This window comes from Lotus japonicus, chromosome 4 (assembly GCF_012489685.1).
Source record: "Lotus japonicus ecotype B-129 chromosome 4, LjGifu_v1.2".
NCBI classification, from domain to species: domain Eukaryota; kingdom Viridiplantae; phylum Streptophyta; class Magnoliopsida; order Fabales; family Fabaceae; genus Lotus; species Lotus japonicus.
This window is the reverse complement of record NC_080044.1, coordinates 80,982,250-81,004,706: the sequence shown is the minus strand read 5'-3', so window position 1 is coordinate 81,004,706 and position 22,457 is coordinate 80,982,250. Positions and strand designations below refer to the sequence as shown.

General features: G+C 37.0%; 6 protein-coding genes and 1 non-coding gene across 8 annotated transcripts; 3 read left to right on the top strand and 4 right to left on the bottom strand.

Annotated features, from left to right (window-relative positions):
• The first annotated feature begins 1,162 nt into the window (after positions 1-1,162).
• Positions 1,163-3,817, top strand: LOC130711228 (DCD domain-containing protein NRP-B). Its single transcript, XM_057560754.1, has 5 exons — positions 1,163-2,042; positions 2,732-2,832; positions 2,911-2,994; positions 3,149-3,259; positions 3,450-3,817. Exons 1-5 carry the CDS (start codon positions 1,385-1,387, stop codon positions 3,519-3,521), a joined length of 1,026 nt encoding a protein of 341 aa, XP_057416737.1. The 5' UTR covers positions 1,163-1,384; the 3' UTR covers positions 3,522-3,817.
• Positions 3,818-5,564: 1,747 nt separating this feature from the next.
• Positions 5,565-5,636, top strand: TRNAC-GCA (transfer RNA cysteine (anticodon GCA)). The gene has a single exon. It is a non-coding gene; the product is annotated as a tRNA-Cys (tRNA).
• A 378-nt stretch (positions 5,637-6,014) lies between these two features.
• Positions 6,015-7,360, bottom strand: LOC130710988 (uncharacterized). The gene has a single exon (XM_057560408.1). The coding sequence runs from the start codon at positions 7,271-7,273 to the stop codon at positions 6,182-6,184; it is 1,092 nt and encodes a 363-aa protein (XP_057416391.1). The 5' UTR covers positions 7,274-7,360; the 3' UTR covers positions 6,015-6,181.
• LOC130710989 (uncharacterized) lies at positions 7,149-11,367 on the top strand. The gene is made up of 2 exons (XM_057560409.1): positions 7,149-7,288; positions 10,257-11,367. The coding sequence occupies exon 2, from the start codon at positions 10,511-10,513 to the stop codon at positions 11,096-11,098; it is 588 nt and encodes a 195-aa protein (XP_057416392.1). The 5' UTR covers positions 7,149-7,288; positions 10,257-10,510; the 3' UTR covers positions 11,099-11,367.
• A 679-nt stretch (positions 11,368-12,046) lies between these two features.
• On the bottom strand, positions 12,047-14,739 carry LOC130710201 (RNA polymerase II transcriptional coactivator KELP). Its single transcript, XM_057559384.1, has 3 exons — positions 14,307-14,739; positions 14,098-14,203; positions 12,047-12,450 (listed from the first exon to the last, which is right to left on the bottom strand). Exons 1-3 carry the CDS (start codon positions 14,589-14,591, stop codon positions 12,359-12,361), a joined length of 483 nt encoding a protein of 160 aa, XP_057415367.1. The 5' UTR covers positions 14,592-14,739; the 3' UTR covers positions 12,047-12,358.
• Positions 14,740-15,706: 967 nt separating this feature from the next.
• Positions 15,707-17,829, bottom strand: LOC130710202 (uncharacterized). 2 transcript variants are annotated; one of them, XM_057559385.1, is made up of 3 exons: positions 17,495-17,829; positions 17,174-17,413; positions 15,707-15,987 (listed from the first exon to the last, which is right to left on the bottom strand). In XM_057559385.1, exons 1-3 carry the CDS (start codon positions 17,707-17,709, stop codon positions 15,960-15,962), a joined length of 483 nt encoding a protein of 160 aa, XP_057415368.1. In that variant the 5' UTR covers positions 17,710-17,829; the 3' UTR covers positions 15,707-15,959. The 2 variants fall into 2 exon arrangements, with proteins under 2 accessions (XP_057415368.1, XP_057415369.1); XM_057559386.1 differs by having other exon boundaries at positions 17,174-17,410; positions 17,495-17,817.
• An 815-nt stretch (positions 17,830-18,644) lies between these two features.
• Positions 18,645-21,989, bottom strand: LOC130710200 (F-box protein SKIP8). Its single transcript, XM_057559382.1, has 3 exons — positions 21,262-21,989; positions 20,075-20,271; positions 18,645-19,022 (listed from the first exon to the last, which is right to left on the bottom strand). The coding sequence occupies exons 1-3, from the start codon at positions 21,679-21,681 to the stop codon at positions 18,785-18,787; spliced, it is 855 nt and encodes a 284-aa protein (XP_057415365.1). The 5' UTR covers positions 21,682-21,989; the 3' UTR covers positions 18,645-18,784.
• Between the last annotated feature and the right edge of the window lie 468 nt (positions 21,990-22,457).

Sequence of the window (22,457 nt, the reverse complement as noted above, 5' to 3'; positions counted from 1 at the left end):
TTGTTTTGCAAAAAAGTCTACGCATAAAATTAAGTTAGAATTTAGGTTTGAGGTTACAACGGATTTGAGTAACCCGAAACCGACGAATTTAGGTATGAGAAAGGCAAAGCCCGGTCCGACCCGACCCGTTATCATCCATAATCTAAGCAAATACCAAGCTACGATTTTCCTAAGATAGATGAAATACAAAAACTACCATCTATAAAAAAAAATTAAATTAATGGGTGGACATTGATGAATTTTTCTCCCAATAAAAAAAATTTTGAATTGTTCTTTGGAACCATTCATCATTCATGACATATCAAGTCCATCCAATCTATCCATTTGAAAGCCCTAATTCTAGGTAAAGCTTGCGGACATAGCTGAGTGACAAAAAGAAAGATTTTACCTCGTTTTGAGATATTATTAGTGGAGTAACTGGGGAAGGTGATGATAGATTAACTTATAGGGGAGGGTAATTAAGGCACTAATCACGGGAAAGTTAATTAAACATAAACCAACGTGCCCGTTGCTCACGGACCACATTCATTTATCCAAACTCTTAAACCACACACATACTGTAACTCTGTTACTGTAGTGTAGTGTCACACACGCGAGCATCACTTTCACTCTGTTTACGCGTCCAAATTTCCATACCTTACCAACTAAGGAACTTCAATTCAATGAATATTCGTAACATTATTCTCTCTATATACATTATAATTATAACTATATGTATATAAAGTTAAAAAACAACTCTTCGTGTGTGTGTGTGTGTGTGAACTCAATCTATCATTCAACAGTGGAGTGACAACTGAGTCAGGAAGGAGGTTCTAGAAAGCAGTACACGAAATCAAACTGCTCCCTTCCACTCTCCGCCACGACACATCATCACTTCTACGCGGTTTTTGCATCATCATCATCATCACTCATCTCCACCCCACCTAATTTCATTTAATTCCAAAAATATATAATTTTCATTTCAACATTTGACAATTACACACACACGCAAACCCCTCATCTCAACCTTCCACGTAACTTCATTTTATCTCATTTTTAAATAAAATATCTTTATTAATCACCTTTACCGACTGAAAATACTATATTTTAGTCCTTATTTTTCGCTAAAATAGAAACAAAATCCACCCTTTTCCCATCTTATATATCTCAACACTTGTCTTCCTCCTTGTCAAATCCACACTTTCCTCTCTATAATATATTACTCTGCATCTCTCTGCTTTTTCTTGTTCATTGCCAACACAACTTTTCATTTCATTATATAAACACATTCACATACACAAACATAGTCATAGTCATATCATAGATATTAGATATTTTTTTAGCTTTCAAGTGTTTGGTTTTTTGTGAAGATCATAGAAGAAGAATCTGTTTTTGTGTGAACAAGATGGAGAACAACAATCAGCAATCCTTTTGGCAATTCAGTGATCAGCTCCGTGTGCAACAAACTTCCAATCTGGCCAACCTTTCTCTGAATGATTCCATTTGGAGCAACAGCAGCAGCAACATGAACAACAATTTCATGCCCACCAAGAGTGAAAGGAGGAACTTTGACATCAGGGTCGGTGGTGATATCAATTCAAAAGAGCCTGCTTCTGATTTCAATGATGGCTGGAAGCAAATGATGAATAGCACCCCTAATGGTTCTCTCTACAATTACAACCCTCTAATTGGTGGTGGTGGAGCAGGTCTTAATGGAGGGTTCAACAAGGGGATTTATGATTCCAAGCCTATGTATGCTATTGCTAACAACAACAACTTGAACAACATCAATCTCAAAGGGAACAACAAGGTTGGTGGTGAAGATGAGTTTCTGTTTTCTCACCCACATAAAAATTTCAAGAAGAACACCAACCCTAACAAGAAGCAAGGGGAAAGCAACAACAACAACAACAACAATGATAGCAACAACAAGAGCAAGGATGCCAAGAAGTTTAAAACCCTGCCAGCATCAGAGTCTCTGCCTAGGAATGAAACAATTGGAGGCTACATCTTTGTTTGCAACAATGATACCATGGCAGAGAACCTCAAAAGGCAACTATTTGGTATGTTTCTTCATTTCATCTATCCCTTCCCTGTTTCTCAATTATTTTTTTCGAAACAATAGAATAACATATATAAAAAACAAGAGATTGTCAGTACAAAAGAAACAAAGGCAAAGCAAGAAACAAAAGAGGCACACCCTGTTTCTCAATTATATATGCAATTGTTATTATTATCATACTTTTTTTTACTTTATAATTGTATGTTCCCTGATTCTCTTTATCTTTAGCTTTATTTGGATTACCATGTTTGGGTGATTTCAATTACTGCTTAGGTAGCTTGTTTTTAGTTATATATTTATGAAGACGCTGAGATTTTGCATTAATTGTAGTCTCAGCCATGTTGCTTAACAATTTTATCATAGTTTTGGGTGTTTGATTGCCATAGTCATATAAGGGAAAAAAGTTATTGGTGTAGGTAAGCTAGATCCTCGTAAGGGTGATAGTATAAGTTCGAATTTCAAGAAAATCATGTGAAAGAGGGACTATAAGGGACTATAAAATCATCTGTTCTGTTGTGAGGGACTAACATAGTTTTCTGAACCCTTAAGGGGTTGAATTATCAACAACATCAGTATCAATAATCTCAAACTCATCATTTTATCCCTGTGGTATATGTAACCAATTGCACACTTGTCTATTAGCGACATGCTTATTGAATTCGTTTTCTCTGTAAATTTGTGTTTCTTCAGGTCTTCCTCCAAGGTACAGGGATTCAGTTCGGGCCATTACTCCAGGGTTGCCCCTATTTCTTTACAACTATTCCACTCACCAACTCCATGGAATCTTTGAGGTGTGTAAATATTTTTTTGTAGCCCAATTGGCTTTAAATTATGGATTAGGCCATCAAATTAACCTTTAATTTATGCAGGCTGCAAGTTTTGGAGGAACTAACATTGATCCATCTGCCTGGGAAGACAAGAAGTGCCCTGGTGAATCTCGTTTCCCTGCTCAGGTAACATCTCAAATCCAACTACTAGCATTTTTGTACTTTGTATCAGATTCTATTTCATCAGAATTAATTTTGAATAGCTTCATTCAGAATTGACTCTGGCTTTATTGAAGATTACAAGTTACAACAGTTCATAATTCTTAAATGATGATTACAGGTACAAGTGCTTACTAGGAAAGTTTGTGAGCCACTTGAGGAGGATTCCTTCAGGCCCATCCTTCACCACTATGATGGCCCCAAGTTCCGTCTTGAGCTGAACGTGCCCGAGGTACTTATAGCCTGTTTGGATCAATTTCTTTTTCTTCATTATCAATTCTGAAACTCAAAAGCTACACAAAAATTTCTTTCACTCTTTCATAGAAAGATTTCCAATATATGCACTTAACCTTAACTTTGTTGAATATTGATTCAGTTTTTATTGCTGTTCATCTAAACTCTGTCCCATTCTTTGTTTGTAGGCATTGTCTCTTCTGGACATTTTTGCAGAACAAGATACTTTCAATGACACTTTCAAGGAATTTACAGCATAAAAGGATAGAAGTAGCAGAATTACAAGAACAGCACTCACAGAGGCAAATACATAAATATAGAGTTGGTTTGGTTTGAATGTTATGGTTATGGACCTTGCAAATTAAGAGAGTCCCAAGATATAACATAACACAATGGATATGTATAGCTTAGGACGCTTGGATATTGAGCCTATATGTGTTCTATTGTTTTTGTATAGACTTTGCCATTAATGGTTGTCTTTTCTTGTATTGGTATATACTATCATCATATACATCAAGAAAAACACAATAAGAAAGAATAAATATTATTATGGTTATGGTTTTTTGTACAAAACTAGCAATTGAGGTTGAATGGAATGTACTGCAACTTGCAGGTTAGTATAGCTAGTGTTTATGTTGAGGAGGAACTCAAGTATGAGTATTGGAAGAGGGTGAAGCAGTGACCATGATGGTTCAGTAAATGAAGAGTTAAAATGCTTTCAACTTCTTGGGAAATCTTATCTCAACTCATAATACATAGTTCGTATATACTAGCTCACTAGTATTTTTCCCCCCATCTATTATCATTGGATTCACACTGGGAAGCCAATTCTAGAAACAAGTAGAACAATCTTTGGAAAAAAAGAAGAACAATCTACTAGGATAGCGTGGTCGAGCTCTGTTCACCTTGTGAACCTAGGATACTAAGCTAGGTTAAAGTGTCCTCTAATGAAAGTGCGGAGCTCTCTGCACTTAGTTAACCTAGGAGACTAAGTTAGGTTTAAGTTTCTCTAATTCAATTCTAGATTGTAAAAGTGAGGAGCTCTCTTAAACCTAGCTAGGAGACTTTCATGCATATTTAGTTTTACGTTAAATCCTTAAAGAGGTCAAATGTTTCTTTCACGTATTATAAAATGCGCATTTTTAAATTTTAATGCACAAAATGTGGTTTTTAACAACCAAACATGTTGTGCGAGTTTGGTAATAACTAATAAGTAATTTTAAGTATTACTGACGGAAACTCAAGCAGGAATAATGTAAGTGAATCGTTGTAATAAGAGAATTAAGTCATCTATTTCAAGAATAAGTTGGGACATTATGACTTATGAGTATATATGAATGACTGTACGCTTCAGTTCTTCATTCTTAACACATTTTCAGCATGTCATGGACTTGAGGAGTACCATTGTTTCAAGGGTTTGGTAACCCGAATTCCCAACCAGCATGAATATAAAAAAGTAACTACTTGTTTGTGTGGTTGGTGATTGATTGTAGATGTTGATAAACTTAGAAGGTACGATCCATAAATAATAGAGTAAAGTAGTTGATTCTTCCAATTCAATTTTGGACCTTTTTTTCCTTACTACCATATCCACATTGTACCAAAATTCTAGTGGAAGGCCAGAAACTTCAATGATCATACTAATGGACCAAAGTTGTGATAAATTAAATGGACTGAGTCAAAACGAGAAGCATTCTTTCCATTAATTGACATTTATGTTTTTCTTTGGCTTATATTTGATTTATTCGTCATTTTATAAGCTGGTAAATTGGAATGTCACAACTCACAAGATTAGCTGGCCACAGCTATTACTTTGCCACATATATATTGTGCATGTACATAGTCAACTAAAAATACTTCCTCAGTCCATTCCAAAAAAAATCCATCATTTAGTTAGAATTGAAAAAATTTCCAAATACTTTCTTAAAAGAATTAGTACTAATATGTTAGCTTCCAACTTAATAAATTGCACAATCAAATTCTTATCTCTTCGTGTATTTTTCTTCACCTTTTATAAAATAAATGTATAAATGTAAGTTAACATAAGAATGGGTAACTATTTAGAATTTTATTTAATTGTGATTTTTTAGAGATGGAAGATATTGATTAGGAATTTGATAGTGGAAGTATTGAAACCTACTGTCATAGTAAAGAGCAATATAATGATACAAAAATAAAAGAATGAGAAGATTATAATTTGAACAGAGTTGGAATGCATTTTGATGAAAGTGTTATTCAATGATTAATACTATTGACTTGTTTAAACTAGTAAGTATAATATTAACGCGACAGTGTCATCAATTGGGTCCATAGCTCAGTGGTAGAGCATTTGACTGCAGATCAAGAGGTCACCGGTTCGAACCCGGTTGGGCCCTCTATTTTAATGCTCTTTTTGTTTGTTTTTCCTCCAAAATGAAATCAATTTCCCACGTACTTACCCTTGTTAATCTTTAAATGAAAAAAAGTACTATAAATCAAATTCCTAACCTAACGATATGCACAAGTGATTCACAATTAACAAAAGTGATACTATATTTCATATTCACTTTCTACACTCGGGGAAAAAAATCACTTTCTATTCAATCTTATGTTGAACCAAATCTATTCATATTTTCCATTTTTTCTCACCACATCACTAATCACTCTTCTATTAGCCTTATACTCACAAGTATACGAATATGATTCTCACACTTAATTTCTACATCAACCAAGGTATTGGAGATAAGGGAAGACTATGATGGAGGCAAGAGTGATGAGTGAATAATCCATAATCCTTAATTAAATACAATTTCAGGACCTTATTATACAGAAGTAGATAATAAACAACTATGAGTTCATATTACAATTTTTTTAACAAAAAAGCACTATACTATGGTCTATGGAGATGTAACACACAATTTGATTGATTGAAATATCAAACTTAAGCACAAGCAGGGCAATGCACTAACCCATTCTCATTACACTTAGGACACCTCTCAATCTGATTCACATCACTCAACACCAACTTGCAACTTCCACCACAATCCAAACAAGGCACAAACCTGGCCCCACCACACCCATCACAACCATATCTCCCTACCCCTCTCTCCACACGTGTCGCATTCAAGATCCGACCCAACCGACCCGACTCATTCAGCTCCACCAACTCCTCCAACCCGCCCAAATACCTCCCCTTCACAAACACCCTCGGCAGCGGCGCCACCGCCACCACCACCTCCTCCGCCAGCAGCTCCTTCACCTCTTTCAGAAACCCGGAGTGGAGCGCCACGTCACGCTCGTCCACCACCACTCTATGCCCCTCCAGCACCTCCCTCGCCCGGTTGCAATCCTCGAACGTCTTCCTCACTCCACGCAACGACGTCGTGTAAATCACCACCGCGTCGGCGCCTCCCGGCGGGGATTTCTCCGGGAACTGGCTCAGCGGGTCCCGCCGAAGCCTCTCGTAAACCGATTCGCTCTCTTCCTTCTTCCGCTCTTCCATGTCTCTCTTTATGAAGATGTTGTCCTTCAATTTGCTCGAGGTTTTGATCAATTTGATTCGATTCTCTTCTTCAACCTCACTGTTCTTCTTGCTTGTCTCAATTGGTGATTTCTTCAACTCTGGTTTAGCGTTCGGGGTTGATTTCGCGTCTAACTCTTCCAGTGTGTGGAAGGAGGCATTCTTGCGTAAGGGTTGAGATTGGTTCTGTGGTGGTGGTGTGGAGGGTGGTTGTGGTTGCGATTGCGGTGGTTGTGGTGGTTGTTCAACGATGGGTTTGAGGTCATGGAGGACCTTGCTAACTTCGTCCCAGGATTGAGGGGCTTCGGTGGCTTTTTCCAGGAGGTGGAGGATAGGGGCAGGGAGTGAGGGTTGTTTTGTGTCTTGGGTGTGAAGTGGGTCGGTGGCGGTGTTGTTGAGGTGTTTCAGCCATGGCTCCTCGATGGAGTTGATGTCGAACACCGCGAAGCTCGTCGGAGGTGGGCGGTACACCGCTGCTGTGGCGTCGATACCCTTGGAGGAGGCACACCCCATTTTTCGAATGCTAAGGTTAGTTGCTTATCTTATCTTATAGAACAGTTTGAAGAAATGCATGCATGTTTGTTCTATTATATGGGCTGAAAATAAGATTAGAAATTAAGAATGATGTGTAGATATAACTAATTGTTGTGGCCAGGGAACATTTGTCTAGTCACTGATATTTATCATGCTATGTTTAATTTTAGACATATTTAGCATACTAGTTAGTTAAAGATGTAATCCAGGGACAACCATGCATGTGCATGTGGTAGGATAGGAGCAAGCAAGCTAATTTGATGATTTTTGTGTGTGCGCACTAAGCATTTCATAGTCGGCAATCATAACATTAATTCGCTTGAGATTTCGAAATTACATTAAATCAATTTGTTTATCTCAATAAATCATTTTCTATCCATAGTTCCATACTATTCAGAGATTAAAAAAAGAGATTACATTTTCAATTAAATACTTAAATAACTGAGTTATATCTACTAAATGTAGTTTGACTTGTTGGCAAGGTAATTTAATGATGATGATAGTTCTAATGCAATACGTAAGAATGCGTGGTGCTTGTTTGATAGAGAATATTTATGTGGCATTGGTAAAGGGATTAGATTATCCATCTGGATTAATTTGTATTGGAGTGAGGGTGGGAGAGGTGGAGGCCTTAAAATGAATGGCTGGCGCTTGTGTTGTTTACGTGGACCAGCAAGGCTTTGCCACCTCGAGTGATTAGTGAATGAAATTTTGTTAAGTTAGGTCCTACACAGACACAGACAGTGTGTCAATTCTTATTCTTGTGTTCTTGGAAATGGTTGTCTGCCTCTGCTACTGCTAGTGACATTCGTGGTTATGCGGGAACCTTTGGATGCTTGTCATTTTGGGCCAAGACATTTAGGTTCACTCGAGTCTCTCATTTTTAAATATATCCCAATATATCTATATTTGTTTTTCTTTACGCAAATACTAGGAGATCAAGTTAGAATATGAACACTGTTCTTCCAGATGAGCTCATTGGTGTAGGAAGAAATAACTACATTAGGGGAAAATATATGTAAAAGACACTCTAATAATTAAGTTTGTTCAAAATTAGAGAGAGTTTCAATCTAAAAGAGCAGTAAGAGAGTAAAATGAGTTGTGGCTAACTTACAATGTGATCAAACTTGTATAAGTTGCTCATTTGATCAATGGTATAAGCGGTTAACCGTTTGCAAACATGTTTTTTACCAAAGAATTCTAAAATTAAAAAGTATCTTTCTCAATCGGACCTAGGCAGTTAGAGATTCGTTTTTTGGATTGTCAAAAATACTTACTAAATAAGCAGAAGAAAAGAGTAATCCCCTAAAGAAATAGGAAGAAGGACAGTGGGAATGATTCTATCAGTCTTTCTAAAAGTAGCAATCATCAAATCAGTCAACGGCGGAGAAGGAGTAGCGACAGTAGGCCTTAGATAGCACATGTTCTGCCTTCAAAGGAGTTGAAAAAAACAGTATATCTTCTTTTATTCAAGCAGCAATAGTTATAGCTGAGACGCTGAGTCACATTCTGTTCATTCTTACCCCTAACTACCGGACTCCATTGGTTAAGTTGGGGCAGGAACTACTATCGAACTACAATGACATGCCGGGCCGACCCTCCTTCTAGAACCTTATTGCTTTCCCAAACACATTTTATAAATAGAGTTACTCATATCTCATCATTTTTTACACAATAGGTGACAATATTGAGTTTTTTATTTCTTAAGTTTCTCGTTTATTGAGACTTTTATATCTCTATTCACTCCAATTATTTAGAGTTTCTTAAGTTTCTCGTTTAGTGAAAGCAATGATAATGATGGTTCGGTGAAAATCCTTTCCGTACATCTCCATCATCATGGCCTAATCATCATAGGAATTCCGAGCAGGCTATAAATATCTATCATTCTTCTCTTTAAATTGTAGAAAACCTTCCATTTATTTTTTCCAAGTTTGATTCTCTACAGAACTTGTCCGAAGACGTTTGGATAGAGACTGAAGATTTTTGTAAAAGGTATATGTGATATTTTCTTAGGTCGGAGGACCTTCTAATAATGTTTCTAATTTGAACCTTGTAGGTTCAACCTCTATGGGTAATTTGAAAGATGTCTACCTCATTATCTCAGCCTCTTTTTTTTGGTCAATATTATTTCAGCCTCCTTTTTTTTTTGGTCATTACCTCTTCAACCATTGAGTTGGTCCTCACTTGAACGACTCCCGGGTTAAATGGGCCAGTCACGGCCCACATCCATATATACACATGACTCTGCTTGCAACCCAACTCAAAACCCATAGATATTCTGACAAAAAAAACCCATAGATATAAAAATGCACTTGAAATTACTTATCGTGATTTTATTTTGGCACTTTCGTCCCGTGACATATTTGTTTCAATAAATGAAAGCTATGGTTGAATTAATCTTCTTGTACTCACATGCATTTATCACACCCATAAATTTAAGAGGTACCATCTCCATATATGGAATTTTCGGATAAACCATTGATTCCAATACCTATTATCATCCCTAAACACTATCCTTTAGCTCAGGGGTCCATGCTTGCATTTTCCCCTTTCGTTTCAAAGTGTTATGACCCCACTGCCATTAACATGGTTGAAAATTCATGCATATTGGACATGGAGAGAGATTGGGAGAGTCACGGATTAGATGCTTTTATTTGAAATATGTACAACGACCAACTGAGAGTAGGTGGAAGTAGTTTACCTCACATGAAACTAATGAAAGGTTAATTCAAGTGGTACATGTATATCTTTAAAAAAATTTACGGTTCGAGTCTGGGAAAAAAATTCTTGTTCGGAGACTCATACTTGGATATAAGTGTTCAGTGACTCGAACAATATTGTCTCCCGTGAAGATAATTGACACGGATATTTGAAACCCTGCCTGCTTCTACAATGTTTGTTTCTGAATATTAAATCTGAGAATCTACCTCTTATTCTGTTTTATTCTGTTGTTTTCACTCAGGATCACTCCTCCTCACAGTTCCAACAAAACAATTCCCCAACGGTCCAATTTCACATGGGCGCCGCTAGGATAAAAAACATGGATACAAATAAACAAACTAGTCCAAGTAGGAGACAGTAACGTGCCATGACACACAATGAGGACAAATTTTTGGTAAGCACAAGGGATTTCAAACTTGAAATATCAAATATATAAAGCTTGGAACCAGAGCTCTCAATTGAAAACATTGAAGTGAAGTGAACCATCATTGAAAAATGGGGAATTGCTCTATCAAGGGTGGTACCACTGGAGAATGTCACCACTCTATCCGAGTTCTCAGTGACAGTGGTGTCATTCTACAATTCAAAGATCCTAAAACAGTTGGCCAAGTGCTCCAACAGTACCCTGGTTATGGTGTTTTCCTCCAGGGTCATGCCTCATCACCTTTGCTGGAGCATGAGAGCTTAAGCTATGGTCTTCTCTACTATCTTCTTCCACTGAAGAAGGTGCAGGTGGAACAAAAAAGTAGCTGCAGTGATGGAGTTTCAGTGTCTGATTATGTTGAGAATTTGTCAAATGGTTCAGCTCTTGAAGTGCTTCCATCAGCTCAGAATGGGGTGTGGAGAGTGAAGTTGGTGATTGATACAAGGCAACTTGAGGAGATTTTGTCAGAGCAGGTGAATACTGAAGCTTTGATTGAGAAGATGAGAATGGCTGCAACTACATGCTCTGCTACTAGCCCTGCCAGGAGCAGCAGAACCATGAGCATTTGGAAAGTGGGGTGGAAGCCAACACTCTTCAATGGAAAATCTTGTAAGAGCATTACTGCTGCAGGATCAAATTTGGATTTGGGTTCTTGTTAAGGAGAGTGTTTCTACCTATGGAGAATGACTCGATGACCATGAGTATGTTAGGTTTCCCTAGCAACATGGTGTATGAACTTGACTGTTATCAAATATTGTTTAGGAATTCTAGATACATCTAAGCTAACTGCTACTACTTTAGGCTTTCATCTGTGAATATGTTTGGACGACTAGTCTAAATATCAATATATGCTCTGGATGTAATGTAAGGATTAGTAAACACTTTTCAAGTGTTGGTGGTATTTCTAGATTTTATTTTCTGTTTCTTATTTGCCATAGGAAGAGTTCATAAGAATAAACTATAATGACTAATTATCAACACTTTGAAAGTTTACAAGAGAAATGAATTCAGGCTTTGATTGTGTGAGACTGAGTCGATCTAAAGTTGATGATTAGGGTAAAGGTGCAACGAGAATACAAACATGCTATGAACAATCTATGCCAATAAAACAAAGACCTACGCAGTAATAATGTAGTGTCATAAGAAAATGGACAAGTTTCATTCTCCCAAAGTAAAAACTTTTTTTCTTTTAGCTAGACATTCCTTAGATTGATTGCAACGAGAATACAAACATGCTATGAACCATCTGATCCACCTAGTTCCTGTTTTTGTTTACATTGCAATAGCCATAAACGTATGTTTTTTTGAAAGTAAAAATGTGTTTGATTATCTTTTCACATGCATTACAAGACAACTTCAATGAAAAAACACAAATTTCAACGGAGCAAACGCGGTAGAAACCCAATACTTCAACTAAGAACAGTACAGGGCATCAGAGAATTCCTATAATTCTGGGATATTTTAAGTTGTTAACATTCGGGAGAATAAAAATTGATCCTTTTACTTCTTAGTTCTAAGCTTAAGCAGCCATCATTAATATATTATCAAAATAAACACAAAACCACAGCAAACAAACCCTGAGTTAAGAAGAGAAGCATAGAAAGATATGAAGGAAATGACAGATTACTAAATTCAGTTTTAAGTCACTAGCATTCATTCCTAGCTCCAAAGTTTTCACAAAATAGCTTTTTTACATTCACCGATTATAAGAACTTAACACAGTAAAGGATCCGGATCCAGTTTTCAAGTTCTCAACAAAATGGTCTAGTCGGATATTCACATCAAAAACAGCACAGCCATATCACTTGAGAGTTTAAACATCAACTTGGCATCTCCAAAAGAACTAGAGAAGTTTGTTTTGACTGATCATTAGAGAAAGATGTTAATACTTTAATCTTCAGATGAACATCCTCACGTCCTTATATGCGTGACTCCATTTTCTCAATGGCTTTTTCTACGGCAGGCACATTTTTCTTGAATGTAGACCACTGCTCCTCTGTCAAACTTATTCCTGAAACACAACAAAGTTAGAATTGGGAGATAATCCTCAATTATCAAACAGCATCATATGTTGCATAAGGAAACAAAAATATTAAAAAATAGATTCAGTTGAGATGCACACAAGGTCAAACAGCCATCATCAGCCTCACTTGTCTAGAGCAGTAACAGCAAACTATTTTCTTTTATAGTTCTAGTACTAGATTAGATAAGAAATAAATACTTCATAGTACCAAAGAGCATATGCTCATGCAAGCACATAGACAGATATATTATTCCCTTTATAAAAGAGAAGCTTCTGTGTTTCTTAGTGAAAAGACCTGCTATTGAATCACATATGAGCAAGACAACCAGTGAGCATGAATTTGACAAAAATATGCAGATTGCACAACAGTATTGATAACACTATTATAGGGGAAAGGCTTCAAATTACACAGGAATACAACCCTAGATACGCTCAAAGGTGCACAAACATTTTCATGCCAAGCTACAAAGGAAGTTCTCAACTGGGAGTTTGCAATGCCAACAGCGAGGGTTTCTAGCTAGTCAAATTGACAACACGGCATGGATCAGTGCTACTGACATATATAACCAAGAAATCCAACTGTTTCTAAGATACCAAATGGAGCAGGACAAGTGCTATACTAAAGTAACTAAGCTCAGGACAAGTGCTATATACTAAAGTAGCTAAGCTCAATCTCCATAACTAAATCTCCAAACTCGACAAGTGCAAACTAAAGTAGCTAACCTCAATCCATAACTAAATCTCGAAACTAGACAAGTGCTATACTAAAGTAGCCAAGCTCAATCCATCATTAAATCTCAAAACTTGTGTGATTTTGATGTGTTCAACAAGACCATCCATGAGAAATGTTGAATTTGAAGTGAAACTTAAAGCATTTGAAACAGAAATGCAGCAATAGCCCTGGCTAATAGCATTGATTTTGAATGCATTATGTTTACCAAAGGCATGGATAAAACATTACAGAACAAAAAATCAACATAATATAAACAGTCCCATGAAATGCATTGACATATCACAAAATTAAAATGTCAGCAGTTTTCTAAATACCAACACCTTGATCCTCACTGAAAGAATGAGTTCAGAAAACACTCAACATCAGAAAGTACTCCCTCCGGTCCTATTTATAAGCATGAAAGAGAAGAAAAATCTTGGTCCTTTTTATAAGAACCAAATGAAAGTTTGAGCTATATTAATGATTTTTTTCCAATGATGCCCTTATTAATTCTAACTTGTAAAATGTGTCTCATTAATTATTCTCTCTCTTTTTCACTTTCCAACACTAATAATAAAGGGTAATTTTGGAAGTTTATTTTGATTCAAGACATATTTAATGCATTTTATCTAGTTTAACTACATTTCTTAAACTATGTGAATTTTTTTTTTGATGCTTATAAATAGGACCGGAGGGAGTAACATTTTTTCTTGTCCCCCATTCCTCCAATCAGTTCAAATTTAATGACAAGGATCAGCATATCTCTAAAACTTAACACAAACTCCCAACCTACCCCTATTTCAACAAAGAAAGAAAAGATTGAAAGTTTCACACCCCCACAATCCAAAACTGATTTTCCTCTACACATGCAAAGAGCAGAATTGACAAAAAAACTTAAAGGAAAAAAAGCATAAGACAAGCACCTTTTGAAGTAGGTAAGTCCTTCCCATCCTTTCTGTAATACTCCCGAATGGAGACCAGTGTTTTCCCTCTGAAATCCTGAATCGTCACCTTCCTCTTCTCCGAAAGCTGAAACACCCCACAAAAAAAATCAACCTAAGCAACCATTGCTTCAATAATAACCAGTGAGTGAAGTGGGTAAAGGGAAGCATGAGCAAAAGATGAAACAGACCTTGCAGATGATGAGATCGCCATCATCATCGAACTCCTTGTCCTGGGTAACTCCTCCTCCTTCCTCTTGTTGTTGTTCTTCCAGCTGCTGTTGCTTCTCTTCGAGAAAAGCTTGCACGACCTGCTTGACGAAGGCTTTGAAGGGTGGAACAGAGAGGTCGAGGCCGAGTTCAGTGGAGGCTTGCTTGCGAATCTTGGACTCGGTGACCTCGTCCATGTTTGATTCTTCGAGAATCTTCCGAACAGCTTCCTCGATTCTTGCTTTGGTTTCGGGATCATTCTCCATTTTCGCTCGCACCGATTTCTCAAACACAATCTATGGGTGGGAATGTCTTGTTTGGCTTAATAGAGATTTCAGACAGTGACTGTGAATAATGCAGAGCAGAAGAAGAGGAACCAAAAGAAGCGTGTAGTATGTAATAAATAATGCGATTTCCCAGGCCTAGGTTAGGTTAATAGACCAAGCAATGTTCAATGTTTTCTTGTGAAAATATTTTATATTTTTACTAACATTAACATTAGCGTATAAAAAAAACCTAGTTTATAGTAACTTGGAATCCATTTTTCCCCAATTCGAGTAGGAGAATTCTCTCAATTTTTGATAGTGATGCTTGGTGGAGCAATGTAAGACACGACGACTGAGATATCACAAGGTATTCCGCTGATCAAATTGGTGTTTAAGCAAAAAGAGAAAAACTTAGTCTTAAAAGAATGACGAGTTAATAAAATGAGCAATGCTTGTGTAATCAAACGACCAAAAATGTATTTATAGAGCACGAGACACTTAATCTTGGTGAAGCCTTTGAGGAAGACTTTTAAGATGAAAGCTACGCTCGAGCAATCTTTCAATACTTAATGATTGTGTCAGTTTTTTTTCGGTCGGCTAAATGTTGGTTGAGATAAATCTCACTTTTGGTCATTGTGAACCGGCTAACACGACATTCACTTAGTTGAGAGTCCTTTAGGCCATCTAAAACTATATTAAATCTGATGACCATTTGGGCCGACCAGAACAAAATCAACAATTTCACCATACAAGTGTAAAAATCAAATCATACCACAATCGTCTGATAGCTTTAACTTCAAAATTACAGTACATTGGTATTTCTAGCCCTAGTAATATTTTATCAATAACATAAGAATTCCCTTATCCTAAAAATAACAATGTATAACTTGTTGCAAGAGATTTTCTAACGCTTATTTGACTTTATTCCACAACACTAACACTTAAAAACAAGTGTTTAATGAAACATCATAAATAATTTATCACCTACGTTGAACTTAGTTCAACAGGCTTATTAAATCAACTTGTGTAGACATTGCATATGCTTATTAAAGAGCTGTTTTCCCTGATATATTATAACTGCAAATGAAGAACGCGATCTGCATATGAAGTACTGATGGCTAGGAACTGGTGATTATATTTTCATATATAAAAAAAGAGGTGTTGAGATTCGAATACTTTCGTTTACATGATTACATTACATCGCCCTATTTCCAAAAGAACTGATAGGATGTAGATATGTCCAGAATCCTCACAGAATATAGACCAGAAATCAACCACATTTTCCTTACTCCACAATGGCCTTGGTTTTATGCCACCTCAAGTCCTCAAAACAAAGCAATGACCGATATACTTTCCAAACATTACCTCTTATTTCTTTGATCCTTCCTTTTTCTTACTGCAAAATTTGGCACCATGATATACTTTAGAAGCTAAATGAGGGCACATGAGAGATCAGTAAATTGTGATAAATAGAACTCAGATGCTCAGACAAGCAGAATGTCACCTCAACTAAACTTTATAAAGATTAATACACAATGAGTTTGAAAAGTATCTTGGTCCAGAAAATGGAAACAAAGCAAGGACACTCAGAAATAGTTCATTTATGCAAGCTTTTTAGTTATCTGCATAAGCTTCAAAGAATGTGAAATCAACCAGAAAATTATGGTTTTACTTAAGTTTTAAACGGGCACGGATTTAGATTATGTGCTTTTCCCCAAAATCAAACCAGTATAAAGGTCTAACACACATGCATTAAGGCGTTCAATAGTTGAACTAAGAATCAAGCCTGCATCAAAACTTGCTTGTGTTTTCTTCAACAGATACTTCTCAAAAGGGTCATCCTTGCTTTTACCTAGAAACTGGACATTCACACTCAATGTATCTAGGAGCTAGTTCTTCAATGCATGTATGTATTTTTTTGTAGATGATACAATTCTAGTGCAGAAGTCAAGACATGGAATCATAAACTAGAGATATTGTGAAAAGTTTGGTGAAAAGCTTTGAAATAACTTAATTTGCATTTAAGTAAAATGGAAATTGGAATTCAAGTCCAGTAATATGTGCGCTAGAACCGATTTGGAGATGAAAATTAGAGATCATACCATAAGTCACCCACAGTTTAGATATATTGGATCTATCATACAAACATGACTTATGGTACCGAACATTAGGTGATAAAGGCCAAAGGGAGCATAAGGTACAGGTTTCAAAGATAAAAATGTTTTGGTCATGGATGAGTGAGTGTTCACACCTCAAAATGTAAAGATCAAGAATGAATGTATTTGAGAAAAAGTGAGTGGCATCAACATCAATAGAGTAAATAATTGCAGAGTTATGCCTAAGATGGTTTGCAATGTATTTGTGATTATGGCTTTGTTTTGAAAGACTAAGAACCAACCCTTATTCATACTAATACTAGTTACAAGAGTCCTAATTCTGATTACATAAGGAAACAGTCCATCAAATATGAAGGAATATTAAAAAACCACTACTAAGAGAGAATCTAAGATTGACCGTGTTTGCAAACATGCATCACACAATAGGCAATAAGAAGCTTATGAGAAGAAGAACATGACATGTACCTCGGCTTCTTCGAATCACCGGCAACAGAGGATGTTGGGCCACGACCGAAGGCAACCTCGTCCATGCTCTGACCCTGTCTCCTATACCTTCCACCAGACGCCAGAAACTCAGGGCAGGGCCTGTAAGCCTTTATAGGCCACCAGCCAAATCCAGGCACAGTTGCAATCCCACCCTGTATCCTTCCTTCACCATTGCATCCTCTCTCAATTTCTTCTCTTCCACACGCCTTACAACCACTGCTGCCAAACAAAACATGCTTATCAGAAGAGGAAGTTAATAATTGAACAAGTTCAGTATTAATGGAATTTTAATGATGGTACCTCTGTTTGGTTGTGTAACTTGATTGATCAGGAATAGGAAGTTCATCAGCTGAAGAAGAAGAAGGGTCCTCTTCTATGACAGGAGTTGAGGTAGAAGAAGGAGAGCACAGAGGAAGAAGTAACTTTGAAGGGTAAGGGGAAGTTGGAGATGAGTTTTTGAACTTGAACAAGTGAGCCTGATGAGGCGTCGGAACAGAGAGGAAAGCTATTGACATTCTTTCTCTCTCCTCCCTACCCCTTGAGCTTGAGCTATCCCCTCCCCAGGAATGGATAACGTCCACCACTCTTTTTATTTAACCTCCTCTACAAAGCCTTCTATCGGAATATGAGGCTGCACTCACTAAGCACTGTTTGGCAGGAAAGTCTATATTTTGGAAGTCACAGAAATAATTTTATTTTGGAAAAACATGGATCTTCATCAAGATTTATAGTTAATTTAATTAGGTAATTGAATTGCCCATTGATTATTCTTCTAACAAGACCAAGAATTAGATGATGCATTTGACTAATTAGCATTCCATCAATGTTTCTATATCTACCTAGGATTATATTGCTTCGGTTTGGTGTGAACAATTTGATAAAATTGCTTTGGAAAGTTTTGGTGCATTCTCAAACAATACATGATTTCCTCCCCATTTTCGTGCATGTTTGGTTATACGATTAAAAACCACATTGAAGGCAAAGATTACAGTGGGTGGACGACCACAAAAGCTAGTGGAAGTTGTTTTTATTCATCATGAATTTTAACACATCGTGGTTTTCCATTGTCCACTTCATATCCAATCTCTGATATCACGTGATTTTCATCGCCTTGTTGGAGGATTATGTAAAAGCAAAGCTTCTCAGATCACGAATTTTAAACCCCTAAAGGAATCATGCTTTACAATAAAATCATCATTGGTTAGCAAAGTTTCAAAGTTCAACTCAGTAAAAAATGCACCCTACTAGGATGCACTACAAAAACGGAGAATGCTTGTGCATCTGCTCCCGGGACTGCTCAGCCTTGGTTTTCACAAGTCTGGACCCAACGATTCATGGCAATCCTTTCCACCAATCTTGTGTTTACCTTAATCCAATTACTGTACTAAATAACTCTTTTCTGGCGCTCTTGCCACTTCCTGTCTTATATACAGTAAAAAAGAAACTGAGATTGGAAACAAAAGAAAAAGGATCTTCTAAAGTAATTACTAAAATTTCAAGCATCTTGCATCTGCAAATAAAACCACCTTTTTGAAACCAGTATCAGACATAACAATGTATCATCTCTCACTATTATCCATGCACAATCTATTATTGATCCACCTCCCCATTCATCACAGAGCTGTGATGATGAACCATATACCACCGTCCATTATGGAACTCAAAGACATTGGTTACGTTGAATGGCCCTGTGTCCATGTCAACAAATGTTTTCATAGTAACCCAAGCCATGTCAGTCAACACTCGAGCACGTACATCCCGAACCTGAAAGTTCAATCCTTGCTCCCAGTTGAATACAAGCTGCCAACTCTGCATTACCGCGTTATACCTGTAACAAGGATGATCAGATTACAGCACTATTTTTACTCACAAGTATGGCAGAAATTGTATTAAAGTAAAATAAAATTAAAATATGCCTATAATTCTATATAATTTCACAAGCTTGCAAGAATTTCAAAACATAGGATCTTTTTCCAGGAAAGAAATATACATTATATCCTATGTTCAAACGGCTTGCATCTCGGGAGTATCAAGCTCGAAAACAACCAAAAAGAAGTAATATGAACCTTAAACTAGTATACTAGAGGGTTCAGTCAAAATATCTATGCTAAAAGAATAGGAGTTTTGAACACCATATGAGATTGCTACATCACTAGGAAGAACAAGAACACACCCTACCTTAATAGTATAAAAAGGGGAGGAAAAGAGGGAGCAGATACCTACTGGGAACCAAATGATGAGATGGTTTCTTATCTCCAAAAAGTCAAAAACATCTGCAATAAGGACTGAAACTTTACTAAGGTATCAAAGCATCCTCTTCTTTCTGATTTAAATAGGAGACCAGTCCAGGTCTATTTTACTAATGCAAAAAAAAAAAAAATCACTGACCTAAGTCACCTAAATGCATCCAAGAACTTTTCCCAATTCGATATGTCCGGAACCTAATAAATAATCTCTTCAAGTACCACAGTGATAAAGATAGGGCTAGGCCTATTATTAGGAAAGTATATCAGAGGAGGGGGAGAGCTTAGAACTCTTGTGTATTGACCTATAGGTCATGTGGGATATAGAGTTAGTTAGAGATATTCTCGGTGGTTAGCTATCAATACCAGATCTTCCCTTAAAAGGGGAAGGGAGGTTAGTTAATTGGACATTCGGTAGAATCACTATTGTTGGAGTCTGGCCTCTGGAAAGCCAGTGTTACCTTGTAAAGTCTCAGTTACACAATAATACAGTTTACCTACTCAGTTCTTCTATCTCTCTTTCGCTCAATCTCCTCCGGTGCCTATCACACAGCATATATCACGCAGGTCCTTTCTATGCAAAATGGACAATTTATGACAGAAAAGTAGACCAATTACTCAAGATACAAACTCATACCCTGAAAAGAGTTCTCCCGAGGCATGAATGCACTTTACGTAATCCGCATTTAGCCAAAAACGACTCATTGCTGGAATAGACTTATCTCTGATGATGTTGAAGAATTCTGTATTAATATTCACAATTGCTCTTGTTGCAGCATAGTATGCCTTCCACCCATTCACTGGAGTAATACTATCTTGTTCCCAGGTGAAGTCCTAAAAACAGAATTTCAAAGCATTATTACTGAAGATACATAGGGCAAAATGAGAATGATAAAACTCATCTAAAGAATCCAATGTAGTTAATCTGTAATCACCCACATTCTCAAGAGTATATATAAGGCTCATGTCAATTTGCTTTATGCTTTTATCATGCTACATAATGACTTCCCCTATATAATTTTATCAGTCTACTACTACACTTTTAAACTTGTAGATCAATGAAGAGAAGAAACAGGATGTTTGAAGGAGTTTACACAGAGAAAGGCGTAACATCAAAACAGGCTTTGCTCAGTAAGCAGCCACAACTCAATCCATATTTTTAGCAGGTTGTAATGTTCAACATTTGACTTGTGCCAATAATTTTCCCTATATGATTCGCTAATTGGTTCAGAATTCCTAGTTGGACGATACTCTCACTCACAGTTTATTACTTGTACAAATGGCATACTTGCAAAAAAAAAAAAAATTAACAACATATGAGGAGAAGCGACGTAAGTTGAAGCCTCAACGAGCCAATCCCCTTCACCCCCTCATATAAGGTGTTTGCCAATACAGGTAATGCCTCTATTTCTTCATACTTTCGAACATACTGTCCAGCAATTGTTCCAAATAGAAGTGACTAGCGGAACCTTAATACTGTTTCTTGCTTTCTAATTCAAAGCCCTAGGGTGGCATAGTAAAACCAGCCAAATTCCAAAATCCAAACAATAAAAAGAAAAATTGCATGCGAAGTTTTGAATTAAATGTCATTGAAAAGAAAACTCACTAAATGATTCAAACTTGTCTCTAAACATGCTATATGATACAAACAGAAAACATGCAGTCATGGCCAGACAGTAGGTAATCAACATCCATGGTGGAAACTCAGTAGCACTATAACTAGTCTACAAAGAGGGCATAAAAAATTGGAAAAACCTAGCATGATAATAAACCTTTGAATCAATTCAAAAGAAGAAAGAAAAAGGGCATGAGAATTGAATTCACCTTGTGATAAAGGGCCTTCCAGGCATTATCATCATTAGCAGCCTTCCGCATCAACGAATTGGTCATCGAAAGCCGACACAAGCTGGGATAATCCAAGTAACTCAACGCATGCGTCGTAATCTCCGGAACCAATTCCTCCATCATCGACGACCCCGTCCGTCGCTCAGCCAACACGACAGGCGCCACCGGAGCGTGGCTCGCCTCCAGCATTTCAGCGGAACCGCCGTTCAAGTAGGGCACGGCAGCAGCGGAATCGGAAAGGGCGCAATCGCAGTGTTTTCTGGGCGGAGTGGATTTCTTCCTGAGAGAAGAGGGGAAGGAGAATGGGCGGAGAAGAGAGAAGAGTGCGAGGAAGAAGCAGAGAGCGGTTACGATAACGGCGACGAGGAAGGGTTCCGATAAGGCAGAGAAAATCTCCATTCATCAGACATCAAAACTCGGCATTCGCAGAACATGAAAAACCCTAATTCAATGCAGTTTCTTCTTCTTCTTGACCTTGTTCCCGCGAAGTGAGTGAGTGAGTTCAACACTTTTGCTCCCAATTAGAAACCCTAATTTAATTTTTGTATTTTTGTGAAGAGGATTTGAAAGGGGAAAAGAAAAAGAAAAAGAAAAAGAAAAAGAAAAGGGTTGAATGAATGAATTTGGAAGTTGAAGAAATGAAAAACGTGAGTGAGGAGCGTGGTTTTGCTCACTCACTGAAAAACCTGTGCTGTGCTCTCTCCCTACTCCCTAGGCCTAGTGCCTAGTGGGTCAAATATTAGCATGGTATAATATTCTCAATTTCGACACGAATATTCTATTGGTTTACTAATTATTTATTAAGTTGAGTGTGTAAAAAAATTACACACGCATTAAATGGTTGTCACTTGTCACTCGAAAATGAATTTTCATTAAATTAAAATAAAATAATGAGATTAAATAATCCATTAAATTAATTCATTATTATCAATAATGTAGTGTGGTTCGAGCGAAAGAAATTCAAGTCTCTTAAGGATGTGATCTTGTGTTCGATCTTTGGATTTATGTGTATAAAAAAAGAATGGTTAGGAATGGTTCACACTTTGTGTCTAACAGTATTCCGAGAAATTAGTCTTTTACATATCGGAAGAGAGATACTCTGAAACACCAAAAAATTAAATCATTATTTAATTTAATATTGCAAAATGATGATACAAAATTATATTTGACCGTGC